The 13,409-nt window shown below is 46.3% G+C and overlaps 1 protein-coding gene across 5 annotated transcripts; it reads right to left on the bottom strand.

The window, feature by feature from the left end:
* Window positions 1-1,403: 1,403 nt before the first annotated feature.
* Window positions 1,404-13,179, bottom strand: LOC146348432 (triggering receptor expressed on myeloid cells 2-like). 5 transcript variants are annotated; one of them, XM_084853109.1, is made up of 5 exons: window positions 13,121-13,179; window positions 11,252-11,593; window positions 10,789-10,843; window positions 4,586-4,758; window positions 1,404-1,815 (listed from the first exon to the last, which is right to left on the bottom strand). In XM_084853109.1, exons 1-5 carry the CDS (start codon window positions 13,161-13,163, stop codon window positions 1,793-1,795), a joined length of 636 nt encoding a protein of 211 aa, XP_084709235.1. In that variant the 5' UTR covers window positions 13,164-13,179; the 3' UTR covers window positions 1,404-1,792. The 5 variants fall into 5 exon arrangements, with proteins under 5 accessions (XP_084709235.1, XP_084709231.1, XP_084709232.1 ...); XM_084853105.1 differs by having other exon boundaries at window positions 4,497-4,758; XM_084853106.1 differs by having other exon boundaries at window positions 4,497-4,755; window positions 11,252-11,596.
* Between the last annotated feature and the right edge of the window lie 230 nt (window positions 13,180-13,409).

Here is a 13,409-nt window from a genome sequence, read left to right on the forward strand (position 1 = left end):
CTTCTGATCAGCTCTGCTTCGGATGGCTGTGAGGGTGGGGAGAGGAGTGCCAAGATGCTCAGCTGTGCAGAGCATCCTGCCCTTCATTCATTGCCCTGAAGCGCTGCATCTCTTTGCTGGCTTTGTCATGCCACTGTTAAAAGCACAGTATCCTAGAGATTGAGGGGAAAGATGGCAATTATTGTTTTAAATGCACGGGATAATAAATGCTGTGCTCAGCGCATTTGCTATCTCAATCCCTGGCAGGGCAGAAGACATTGCTGGAACACTTCTGCAAATTACTAAAGACAGGCTTTGAAAGAGTTGATTAGGCTAGATTGGATTAGGTTAAAATTGCTTTTGGGTTTTCAAACAATGTAAGGAAATCAGTTACTTTTCCTGTCAGAGTGATCATTACAAACCAAAAGACAGTGATATCCACACACTCCAGAGTTCCCCACAACAGTGTATGTAAGGGAGACAGGCTGGCAGTGGAATTTATGTCAACCAACTGACAGCATGCCCTCCTCCATGATGTAGGTCATTATCTTAAACATCTAAAGAGGAATTTACCTTTGGGACAATATTAAGTATAAACATAATTTTTGTACTGAGGTTTAAAATTCACTCCAGGTGCATATTCATCATGGTAAGAATAATCCACAAAAGGTCATTGGCATGGTTTGAAATAAAACTCAGGGTGCTTCTAGGACAGAAGGCTTCTAGTGTGAAACCAATCAACAGATATTGTGCAGCATTTCTATCTTCCCCTTAATGGAATTGTCTTGTGACAGGGAAAAAGACAGGACAGGTGGGAAAACACAGGAAGGTTACAAATACAAGATGGCATCATCTGGACCCCCTGTAAAATTCTATGAGGGTGCAACCCTATGTGGATCATCGGCACCCTTGGAACTCAGAGGCTGCTGAGTATACAATGCAGGGCGGGAGGAGAGCAGAGGCGATCTTCGCCTCCGGGCTCCAGCAGCCCTGCATTTCTGCTGGATGGGCAATTTTACCTGTCGAGCAGCGGCACCTCAGAGGGGAAGGGAAGAAGGCTGGGCTGGCCATAGGAAATGGCGTGCTGCTGCCACCTCGGTCTCCTCCCCTTCCTGCCCCGGGAACGCTCCTTTTCCCCTGTCTCCATGCTCCATTTTCCGAGCGTGGAGGGGTAGCCAGTGTGGTTCTCTTTGCGCTGGCTATGAAGGAGAGGGGGTGAGGAGCACAGTTTCCTGGCTCCAACCTCAGAGCCCTGGCTCCGACTTCAGAGCCCGGGCTCTGACCTCAGAGCCAGGAAACCAAACAATTCTATGGCCCCCCAGATGCTGTCTAGGTGCCGTAGGATTGCTCTCTGAATGAGGCAGGGAGATTGCACAATAAAGGCACCCACAGTCAGTATACCCAGGAATGAAATATTAATAAATCATAGTGAAGTCCATCTTTATTATCTTTATTTTGACATCTTGTAATTATGTACATTTCATTACAACCATTGTCGTCTACATACTTCTTTGCACTTTGCAACAGAAACAGCTGAGAGAAAGATCTACATTTACTTTGTATAGATTGTTCCCAAGATACTGTATAGTTAAAAGTGCCTCTGCATGGAGCGACCATTTGATGCTCTCTATAGCAAAGTAGTTTTTGTTTGTCTAGCTGGCAATGTCTGGCTTTCCAAGTGGAACCACAGCAGCCTTTGCGGTGAGCACAGGATAAAGCAAACAGGTCTTTCTCATCCTGTCTGTTGGAGACACTTCCATGCACCTATCTGTGAATTCTTACTTGTTCTTCGCCTTCCTTCCATCACATCCCGTTATGACAACCGTTTCCTGTATGCTGGAAGCAGGAATAGGCATATGGGTTATAAAAGGAAATGAAGCAGGGAGACAAATAAAACCCATGGCCACCACTGCAACATAAGGTTCTTTTTAGTAGTATACTCCAGCTTACTAGGCTTTTAAAAAAGAGTTTCTAGTTTATGTGCATGGAGAAAAGCTTGAAAAATTAAGCAGCAATGTATCCTAAAAGCTCAGGAACATCCCCAAATGTATCATTTGAAGAACTCGTGATTTGCAAGCCCATTGCATAATTTTAGTGTCCTGATCCCTGACTCATTACTTAAATGTTTGAGTTAAAAATACCAGGGAAATAATCAATTGTGGGAATTGCCCACAACTGGGCATCGTTGTTAGAACTGCAGGGTTCTTTAACATCCCAGCACTTCCATGAAACTCCAGTTACCAGAATTCATTGGGAAAAGCCATGCAATTGACAGCCACCTGGGAAGGCACAATTCAAAGCGTGCCAGTCTTTCTGGAAGCAACAGAAAAGTCTGAGATCTTGTACTGTTTACAGTGTGGTCAGCTCCCCATAGTAACTGAAAATGGGCCCCAGAATCCTCTGATGTCACAAGAGTTTCTGGGCTGCATGAAGGTCAGGTTTAGAACCAGAACCAGCAGAGCCATACAAGGAGATACAAGCCAAAGTACCCATTACACCAATCGCACGTAGCTGAAGGCTAGCTTTTTATATATTCTAGTGTAAGCATGCATGGCCTTGATTCAGATTGGGACCACCATGCACCGGGAGGGGAGGATTAAACCTTCCTCTACCACCATTTTTTTCAGAAAAAAAAGTATAATTTGGTGTCAATGGGGGCTTTCTTTTTTTTAACTCCTCTGTGTGTGTGTGGGAGAGATTCGGGAGAAATGTGTGTGCATGTGTGGAGGTTTAACCCTCCCCTCCAGGTGGGTGGCAGTCCCGATCTGAATCATGGCCATGCATGCTTACACTAGAGTAAATAAAGAGCTAAGCATCAGCTTCATGCTACACCAGCCTCCCCCAACCTGGCACCCTCCAGATATTTTAGACTTCAGCTCCCTAGCCAAATTTGGGCAATGGTCAGGAATGCTGGGAATTGCAGTCCCAAACCACTGGAGGACATCTGGTTGAGGAAGACTGCACTATGAGGTTAGCGTAATATGGCATCTGGCTCTAGGTGGCTGCCTGGGGAAACATAATTCCAGGAACAGTCACCATGCTGCAAGCAACATAGATATTTGGGCTCTCATACTGCACCAGAGGAGGAGCTATCCAAGGCACCTTGGATAAGTCCTTTAGAGTGGCTGGTTCTGACTGAAACCCAGAATGGATGCACAGCCCCACTGAAATTGGAGCCACCAGCCTCCACTGTACTACACTTGCCATATTTGGCTCCCTGTGCTTATGTGCCCAGTGTCTTTGATGTGGCACGGGGAGCTGGGATACAGTCTTCGTTTGCACCGGGAGGCCCTCACCTGACACCCTGTTCTGTTAGCTTGGTGCAAAATATGAAGCCAGCCCTGACCCAGTCCTCCATCATCATCATCATCATCAAACAAGGAAAGAAAAGTCATCTGCAACAGCCTTGCTCTCAGTCTCAGCCTTGCACCCAGAGTAGTACTTCCTCACAAAGCACATAGTTAAAGTATGGAATAGTGTGGGCCACCAGTTTGGATGATTTTAGAAGGCGATTAGATCAATTCATGAAGGATAAAGCCATAGATGTCTCCTAGTCATATTAAGCTTCTTCACACGGAGCTTTTATCCTGCAATTAGATTGGTTACTCATGGAAGTTTGTGGGCCCTTTAGATCAGGGGTCCCCAACCCCTGGGCCACGGACCGGTACTGGTCCGTGGCCTGTTAGGAACCGGGCCATACAGCAGGAGGTGAGTGTAGGGGTGTGCGAAACCCCCTTACCTTGGGTCCGTGGGGGTCTGCAGGGGGGGGAGGCGATCTGTCCCTCCCCCCGGAATCCTCACCGGTTCCACTCCACAGTGAGTCTGCGGAGCTGCTGGCTGGCTCCGGCTGCTGGCGGACTTCTGGCCGCTGGGATGCAAATGGCGTCCGCGTAATGGACACCATTTGCGTCCCTGTTCTTCAAGTAATAGGCTACGTAAATCTTTACATAGCCTATTACTGCAAAGTAATAAATGTAATGTGCTTGAATCATCCCGAAACCATCCCCTCCGGTCTGTGGAAAAATGGTCTTCCACAAAACCGGTCCCTAGTGCCAAAAAAGTTGGGGACCGCTGCTTTAGATGATGCCATCAACCTCCAGGGCGTCTCCCTCACTAAATTACCTTTATTCCAATTTTTAAAAGATCAGAGATAGTGAGTATTAAATTACAGCGCCTGAGTTCTGCTTGAGTTCCCTCATGAAAAGAGGAAAAGCCACAATAAGAGGAGCTAGACCACAGTGCCATCTAGTGGCTGTATAATGAAACATATGGAAGATTCAGATAAGGGGGCAAATGAGGGGGGAAAGCGGGGGGGGAGGAAGCGCGTGTAAAGGGAGTCCATCATGATCCTGCATTTAAAATGTAAGCAGAAAGCCCTGTTTTAAATGCAGGATTTTAGGGTGGTGTAGAAATGCTCATTATCTCCAGTATCAGAGGCAGTGTGCTTCTGAATGCCAGTTGCTGAGGAAGATGAGCGGGAAGGCGCTGTTGTGCTCATGTCCTGCTTGTGGGCTTACCAGAGGCATTGGCTGGCCACTGTAAGAACAGAATGCTGAACTAGATAGGCCTCTGGTCTGATCCAGCAGGGCTTTTCTTATGACATCACCTGCAATTGGGAGGAGCTGATGCCCATTTTCTCCTCCACTGTCATCCTCTGTCGTACTCATTTTGTTCTTCTTGCTCCTGGCAATAATTAAGATGACTACAGCAACAAGGAGTTTGAAACCCAGGAATCCAGCCACAAGGAAGGAGAGATTGACTTCCACAAAGGATGGGCTGCTTTGGAAAGACACAAATGCAATGTAATATGAAGCAGGTAATTTAGCATGAAAACACTTATAATAACGGTGGTGGGGAGAAACAATTTTCCATAGAGCCCCTCGTGACAGTCTTAAGTTTGCTTGACATGGCTGTTGCCTTTTCACAGTGCCTAAACTCCCTTTGGGCAGCCTGCAAAGTGTCCCGTTCTAATTTGTACTGGATGTGGCATTTCCTTGATTTAATTCTGTCTGCCACAAACAGTGAGTATCTGCCACACCCACAACAAGGCAGGTTTGTGAATTGCAGCCAGATTGCTTTTCCCTTCATGGAATTCCCAGTTGAAAATGTCAAGTATACTGTTTCAAATGGTATTTGTAATATTCAGGCAGCAATCCTATATGTGTCTGGGAGTAAGTCCTATTGAACTCAATGGAACTTACATTTCAGTTGACATGTATAGGATAGCACTGCACATGCAGAAATCCTGAAGCAACAAAATGCAGACCATCATACCACACAGTCATCTTTCCATTGGTTTTTAAGCAACGGAGAGGTGGTAGCAATGTTCCAAAGGTAGTTTTGCACTTAACTGGGTAAACGTGTATACAGTAACATAGCTCTAGTGTTCCAAACTCTGCAGCACCATACTTGTCTCCTTTTTGCTGAACACCCCCCTGGCTCTCATTTAAAGCTTTCTGGAGTTGTGGGCTCAGGGATATTGCAAGCATGTTATCTGGCTGGGTGGTAGCAGAAGCTGGCATTGGGTGACTTGTGCTCCATCATCTGGGAATTGAACTATGAGGTGCCCCAAGGGTTCATTCTGTCTGTCCTTACATGCAACTGCTGGGTAAGAATGTCTGAAGTTACGGAGTGCGATATAATCTATATGCTGAAGCTGCCCAACTCTAGGGTCTTCTCTACACCTGGCTTTTATCCCACACCTTTACTGGGGCTTCTGCTTCTGGATTCTTTGCAGGATTAAGATCGGCTCCTTTACACATGCTTACACGTGCTTTGCGGGGGCAGGGGTGTCCTTTGTCTGCAAGTTCTATATGTTTCATTATAGAACCCCTAGATGGCGGGATCGTGGGATTCCAGAAATTCACCAGCCGTTGGAGTGCTTCAAAGTGTGATTTAAATTTATTCCTGCATTTTCCTTGATCTTAAAAAAGCTGAGATAAAGGTTATAAAGCACAAGAGAGGCCCTGGAAGTTGACGATGTCATGTAAAGGACCCCAAACTTCTGTGAGTAACCAGTCACGAGTGAATGATAAAAGCCTTATGTAGAGAAGTCCTAGGGTTCCCTCTGGAAACTCTAGGCTAGTTTTACATTTAAGGAGCCCTTAAATAGTTGCCTGAATGCAGTATGGGGTAGGTGAGGGATAACTAATGGCAAGCCTGGCCACAAACATTTTGCTCCCTGAGGCAAAGGACAAGAAGGTGCCTCCCCACCTTCCTTTGATTCCATCTCCAAAGAAAGCTGACCAGAGTGATAGTTGAATCTTATTTCAACACTGGTGATAGAACTGCATCCTCCACCGTACCTGAGGGCAGCAGGGTAGCTTAGCGGGCACAAAGCAGCTCACTGGCACATACAGCTCTATCTTTTCTGCGCCCCTCAGTATTTGCCACCTGATTACTTCACTCTGCCTAAAGGTAGGGCTGGCCCTGAAAAATGGACATGGAATCTGACAAAATGGAGGTGCTGAGGTTCTGCAAGTCATGCATGAACAGGCTGGGAGTCTGTCATGTCCTTGATGGGGTTATGCTTCCCCTCAAGGAGCGGGTCTACAGCCTGGGGTCCTCTTCCTCCTTGATCCTCCTTTACTGCATGAGCTTCAGATGATGGCCACGGCAACGAATGTTTTCCCTGAACTTTAGCTGGTGACATGGCTTCCTCTCTGGCCTAGGGCACGGTCTGAAGGTGGAGGCAAGTGAGGTAGCGACTTTGCTGAAGCTAAGATGATGTGAGCCTGGCCAGGGTCTGGGGGGGACACCACCTGGGAGCTCTCGAGCTCCATGAGGCAGGCAGTGGGGGAAGTGGGATCTGGAGCGGAGGCTCTCAAAATCCTTGGGAGGAGGAAAATGAACATTTTTGAGCTTGGTTAGATGAATGAGGCGGTTCCCCCTGCCTTCACAGTTCATTGTGTTTTGAAAATGTTTCTCCTGTCAAGCTGTATTTGTGTAACACTCCTTTTGGCAGGAATGAAATCCTCGTTCCTTCACTGCCAAGAGTTTGCATTCCACATGGAAGCCTAATAGAGGGTGGAAAGTCTTCCTCGAGAGACTGGAAGCACTCTGCTCTCCAGGGGCCAAGCGAGACATGATGGCATCAGACCCGAGGGTCAGGATTGGGTTGCTGCCACAGCTGAACTCCCCCCCACCCCACCCCACCCCACCCACACAGCTGAAACTGCTTTTTTAAAAGCTTCCCCCCCCCCCCGATGGGGCTCTCTGTCTGGAAACAACTCCCACTTGGAGAAAAATGGCTCCCCAAAAGCAGGTTGAGCAGGACGGCGCAGGTGGGGAATGGGACCCACTTCCTACTCCTACCTGCCCATTCTGTGATCATAGAATCAGAGTTGGAAGGGACCTCAAGAGTGGCCATCCACTCCATCCTGTGCGGCTCCTCGTTTTTGAGGGCCCTTGGGCAAGACACCCTCGGTAGCCCCGCCCCCCGCTCAGTGAGTCTGTCTTCTCATCTCCATTGTCACCAGCTGCTCTTGCTGCTCCTCCTCTTTCTCATCATTGCCCCCACTTGCTTGCTTGACAGGCAGAGAGCCAATGAGCAAGCAGGCAGTGGCATCTACTGCCCCTGCTGCTCTCCACTGCTGTCGTCTGGGCCAGAGCGAGAGGCAGGTGAACAAGTAGGTTGTACTGGTGAAGAGGAGGAGTAAGTTCAGTGGGCTCTTGTCAGTGGGACCCTGCTGGTGTGGGGGCCCTCGGGATGCACCTGACCATGCCTGCTATTGACCCTGGACCTGACTCCAGTCTTTGCTTAAAAACCTCTAACGAAGGAGAGCCCGCCACCTTCCATGGCACTCTGCTCGAGTGTCAAACAACTTGTACCTTCAGGATGTTCCTCCTAATGTTTAGTCAAAATCACCTTTCTTGTAATTTGAACCCATTGGGTCAGGCCCTACCCTCTGGAGTAGCAGAGAACAAATGAACTCCATGATCTACGTGATTACCCTTTAAATACTTGAAGGTGGCTGCCTCTTAAACATCTCTTTTCCAGACTAAGTATTCCCAGTGCCTTCAGCCTTTCCTCATAGGACTTGGTCTCTAGGCCCCGCAACACCTTTATTGCCCTCCTCTGGATATGCTCCAGTTTAATTTTGTTTTATATCTCTCCTGCAGCCTTGCTTTATAGGGATTAAGCAAGGCCAGGATTTAGATTGTGCTACCGTCTTATCTGTTTGTTCCCCCGATATGGCAAATAATAGATGCACCACCCTGGAGGTGTCAGAGCTGGAGAGCCCCAGTGGGTTACGTTGATTAAATCTCATTGCAGCATTTTTATTTGTGATTTGATTGCAAGTCTTGGAGCTGTAATAAGAATTGGTAATTTTTGTGTCAGAATAATCTTACTTATCCCTGGTGAGATGCTACACTTAAGAAGACTGGATGATGTGTAAAATCAGACTGTCTCCAAGGAAATTCAATATTCCACAGGGCCTAGAATTCATTTTTCCCCTTCTGCAGCCCAGGGGAGGAGGAGGATTACAGTAATTTCTTAGGACCTGGCCAGGCAGATACAGGGCCTTTTCTCTAGTGGCATCCCAGTTATGGAACTCCCTTCCCAGAGAGTTTAGATTGGTACCCTCCTTACTCTGCTTCTGATAAGCAGTGAAAATGGTTTTGTTCCACTGAGCCCTTAAATGGTGTTTCATCTCTCTCTCTCATTTGAATTTTGCTTTCTATTTTTATATTAATTCTATGGTGCTAAAGGGTTATTTTTTGCTCTTGTGAGTGTATGGTGTTTTGAGTTTTATGATTGTTTTATTTGATTTATCACCTCAAGTGCCTATTAGATGGAGGGGCGATTCATAAATGTATAAAATAAATAATAAGCAAATAAACTTCAAGGGCTGGAAATACAACTGAGTACTTCCAATTCCCTGCAGTCTAGCTGCTTGTGGTGCTTCACCCTATAATGATTCTTCACCAGTCTATGTCTTGGATAGGCCTAGCAGGGTGAGGTTTGCAGTCTGCTTTTGTAGCTTCCTATAGCTTTGCCTTTGTGTGCGTGCGTGCATGAGTGTGTATGTGTACCTGCCTTTCCTTGGCACCTCTTCACACTCTTGATTGTGCAGGAAGCTGTTGTCTATCTCGACATGCCTGAGAAAAAGTCTTATCTTTAGTTACCCCAAACTGCCCAGTGGTGGTGGGGTCCTTGTTGATCCTTGACTTGGCCTGCTCTGAATGACCTAGAACTGAAGGCCCAATCACATGACACTTTTCCATTGTGAAAGTGCTACTTTTCATCATCATAACTCTGCTGGATCAGACACAGGGCCTATATCTTGTCCAGCATCCAACAGTGGCCAGTCAGATGCTTCCAGGAAGCACACAAGCAGGACATGCAATAGCCCTCTCACCCATTGTTTGCCCTTAGCACTGGGCCGGCACTGTCATTAGACAAAGTGGGGCAACTGCCTCAGGCAGCAGATGGTGAAGGGCGAGGAGCAGGAGTGAGATGTTGGCATGGCAGAGCTGTGTGTGCCACGTGCTCATCTTAAACTAACCTGCTGCCCTCAGGTGCAGTGGAAGATGCTGGCCCATCTCCGATGTTGAATAAAGATTCAGCTGCCCGTCTGGTCAGCATCTTGCCCTTTGCCTCAAGGCAGCCAGACATCTTCAGTGGGCCTTGCCTTTGCAATGCGTATTCATCATGCCTCTAAGTATTTAGATACTATATTGCTACCATGACTAAAAGTTGATAGACCCATTTTATGTTTATTATAACATTTTAACTAGTTTTATTATTTATATTTTGCCTTGTAAGCCACCTTGTAAGCCGCAGGTACGGCAGGGTTGTATACTCTCACCCTACCTATTCAACCTGTACGCAGAACACATCATGCGATATGCTGGGTTTGATGAATCCAAGGCTGGAGTTAAAATCACTGGAAGAAACATTAACAATCTCAGATATGCAGATGGCTGAAAGTGAGGAACCTTATGACGAAGGTGAAAGAAGAAAGTGCAAAAGCTGGGTTTCAGTTAAACCTAAAAAACCCCAAGATTATGGCAACCAACTGGATTGATAACTGGCAAGTAGAGGGAGAAAACTTGGAGGCAGTGACAGACTTTGTATTTCTAGGCGGAAAGATTACTGCAGACGCTGACTGCAGCCAGGAAATCAGAAGACATTTACTTCTTGGGAGGAGAGCAATGACAAATCTTGATAAAATAGTGAAGAGCAGAGACATCACACTGACAACAGAGGTCCGCATAGTTAAAGCAATGGTATTCCCCGTAGTAACCTATGGCTGTGAGAGCTGGACCATAAGGAAGGCTGAGCGAAGGAAGATAGATGCTTTTGAACTGTGGTGCTGGAGGAAAATTCTGGGAGTGCCTTGGACTGCAAGAAGATTAAACCAGTCCATACTCCAGGAAATAAAGCCAGACTTCTCACTTGAGGGAATATTAAAGGCAAAACTGAAGTACGTTGGCCATATAACAAGAAGACAGGACACCCTGGAGAAGATGCTGATGCTAGGGGAAGTAGAAGGCAAAAGGAAGAGGGCCCGACCAAGGGCAAGATGGATGGATGATATTCTAGTGGTGACTGACTTGACCTTGGGGGAGCTGGGGGTGGCGACGGCTGACAGGAAGCTCTGGCGTGGGCTGGTCCATGAAGTCACAAAGAGTCGGAAGCGACTGAACGAATAAACACCAACAAGCCACCTTGAGTCTGCTCGACATACGGAAGTGCAGTAAAAATGGTTATGTTTATGTGTGTGTTTGTGTGTGTGTGTGTGTATAACCCCAGGCTTTTGTAATGGTGCAGAGTAGTCACTAAAAAGGAATGTATAGATTTACCTGGAGATGCTGTGTGCTGCTCTAGGCTCCTCCGGCGTCTCAGTCTCCCATAGGCCTAAGGGCAGAAACACAGCAATTTAGCTGGCCAAAACGATCATAGTGAGGCAATGATAAAGATAGTGTTGTCACAACCACTAACAGCAAAAGGAAGGGTACTACTTGCAGGACTGGGACTAACATGTCTATTCAGAAGTACGTGTCATGGTTTCCACTGGAGCTTCCTCCCAAGTGTATCTAGGATTTCAACCTTAAACTCACTGGTCTGTGGCCTAAAGAGTCTATTTCTGCTGGAACAGGGGGAGCTATTCAAGAAGGAAAAGGAGCTCTTCCTCGTCTCCTTTGACTTGTGCAAGATGTTGAGGACAGTGGCTGCTTTTCACCATGTCTTTGTACAGTGGATCTAAGATCTTTGCCAGGATCATAGTGTTGTATCACGAAAGCTGCTTTAGGCCTAGGGATTTACCTTTCAGAACTTTCAGCTTCACTGTCTGCAGAATGTTCACAACCCCCAAGAATTCTGACTTGCACTGATACACGCCGGCATCCTGCTTCCGAAGTGGGTTAATGGTCACCGTGAGGATCCCATCTTGGATGTTGTCGGCAATTGCAGTGGTGCCATTCCTCCTCTTGAGGAAGGGCATCCAAAAACGCCGGGCGCTGACAACATGTTGACACTCCATGTCACTGACATGCTTGCACCAACTCTTCTCTTTCCACTGGTTCTCCTTCGGGCTGTAGGTGCAGCTGATGGAGATGGACTCCCCTTCGATGCCATACAGCAGTGCAACATTCTCAGTTGCGTACGCTTCTAGGAAGGAGAGAAGGATTGTGTTCCAGTCTTCCACTTTTGTACTGAGAGGTGACCAAATTGCAATTTTGGAAACACACCATCCAGAGCCCTGTGTGACTCACACCTCTAGGGTCTCCATGTGTCCTATTTTACAGAGGACAGTTCTCTATTTGAAGGGCTGTCCAGTCCAAGTCTGGTTTAATGACAAAGAACTATAATTAGGGAGAACAGGAGCCTTGAAATTGCTTGTCAATAGCACCTGGACAGCAGACTGAATAAGCAGACAGGTCACCTGGTCATAGTCTTTCCCAGTATGGTGAGATGTATTGTATTTCTATGTAAATTATAGTAATTATTTCTAACTGTGCACATATACATATACATTATCACATGCAAACTTTATGCAAATCTTTTGGCCTCTTTTTGGGTGGTACGTTTCCTCTTTTTCGGCAACATGTAGGTGGCCACTGTATACATGTCTCAAGCTTACCCTCTGTGTGTCCTGCATAAATAGGGAGGAGATACCTAGATGCAGGGAGGCACATCCCACCCCCACACTCCCCACAGTGATTTGCACATGAATTTAGTCAATATATCCATTTTCTCCATGGTGTTTAATCTGTGATAGGGCGTTCTCACCTTGCAAATCATCACCTGATACTATAGTCAAGAAGAGGTGAATGGGCACCTTCATCCATCTCCTGGGCAGAACTCCAGAGAAACCATCACCTCCACTCTCAGTACTGAGCTCTGCTCCTCATCCAGCCGAGCTTACTCTGCAGCACCTCTTTAACCGATAAGCATTTAACACGCAAAAAGCATTTTCCTTTGGATGGCTTTTAGGGCTGATTATTGATGGTATCGTATGGTTTGTTTGTTTGTTTGTTTGTTTATGTCTTAAATGTCCATTTTATTTTATTTGGCCTCTTTTATCCACCCAAACATTCCTTAGTTTTTGAGCCCCTTGAGAACAGGACTATTAACACTGAGAAAAACTGTTGCAAGCTGCTCTTAACCCATGGAATAGAGTAGGACATACGCTGAAATACAATAACAGTAGTACTAATAAATCATGCATGTGTGAACTGGCAAAGAGAAGCACCACGAACAGCAGTGCTTTTGCTCTGCTCTTTGGATTTGAGTAGTTTGAGTTTCCATAACCTTGCCTCTGGTATATAGAATTATAGACTTTTCAGTCTGTACAGCTGGAGAAGATGCAATGGTAATTTAACTCAATCCTCTGTACTGAGACATAATTTTCCATACACAGTATCCCAAGGAGATTATCCTATTTCATGCCATTTACAGAGTGCCATGAGCAGACAGCAGAAGCACACAGGATGAACCAGAGATGCCTGGCAAAATAAGACATAGTAAAATGAAAATATACAGATGGCTTGGTTTTCAGCAGGATCAGCTGTGTCTTGTCTGCTGCTTCAAGTATACATATCAGTCTAGTCCTTATTTGACCCATTCATGCTATACTCCTCTAAGCAGTTAATTACCATTCCAGCCAACATGGAAACACTTTTAATTTCATACCTGAGAAGGAGACCAGGAAGATGAGATGTACAAACTTCTCCATCTCTCTCTGGCAGATCAAGAAAGAAAAGTTCCCAACTAAAAATGAGAAGATGGTCTTGCACAAGGGCAGATCTTTTGCCTTACTAGACACAAAGGGCAAAGAAGAGGAACTTCTGTTGCTCCCTATTGTGGGTTAAGTAATATATGAGCAAAAGCTCTCACTGAAAATGTGGGCATCAGCAACGATAGGAGGACTGCTACATCAGGAGAGGAAATAAGTTAGGCACTGACTGCCAACCACAACCCA

Source organism: Heloderma suspectum, chromosome 4 (genome assembly GCF_057233095.1).
Source record: "Heloderma suspectum isolate Gila_16-S chromosome 4, 16-S_ref, whole genome shotgun sequence".
Lineage (NCBI taxonomy): Eukaryota > Metazoa > Chordata > Lepidosauria > Squamata > Helodermatidae > Heloderma > Heloderma suspectum.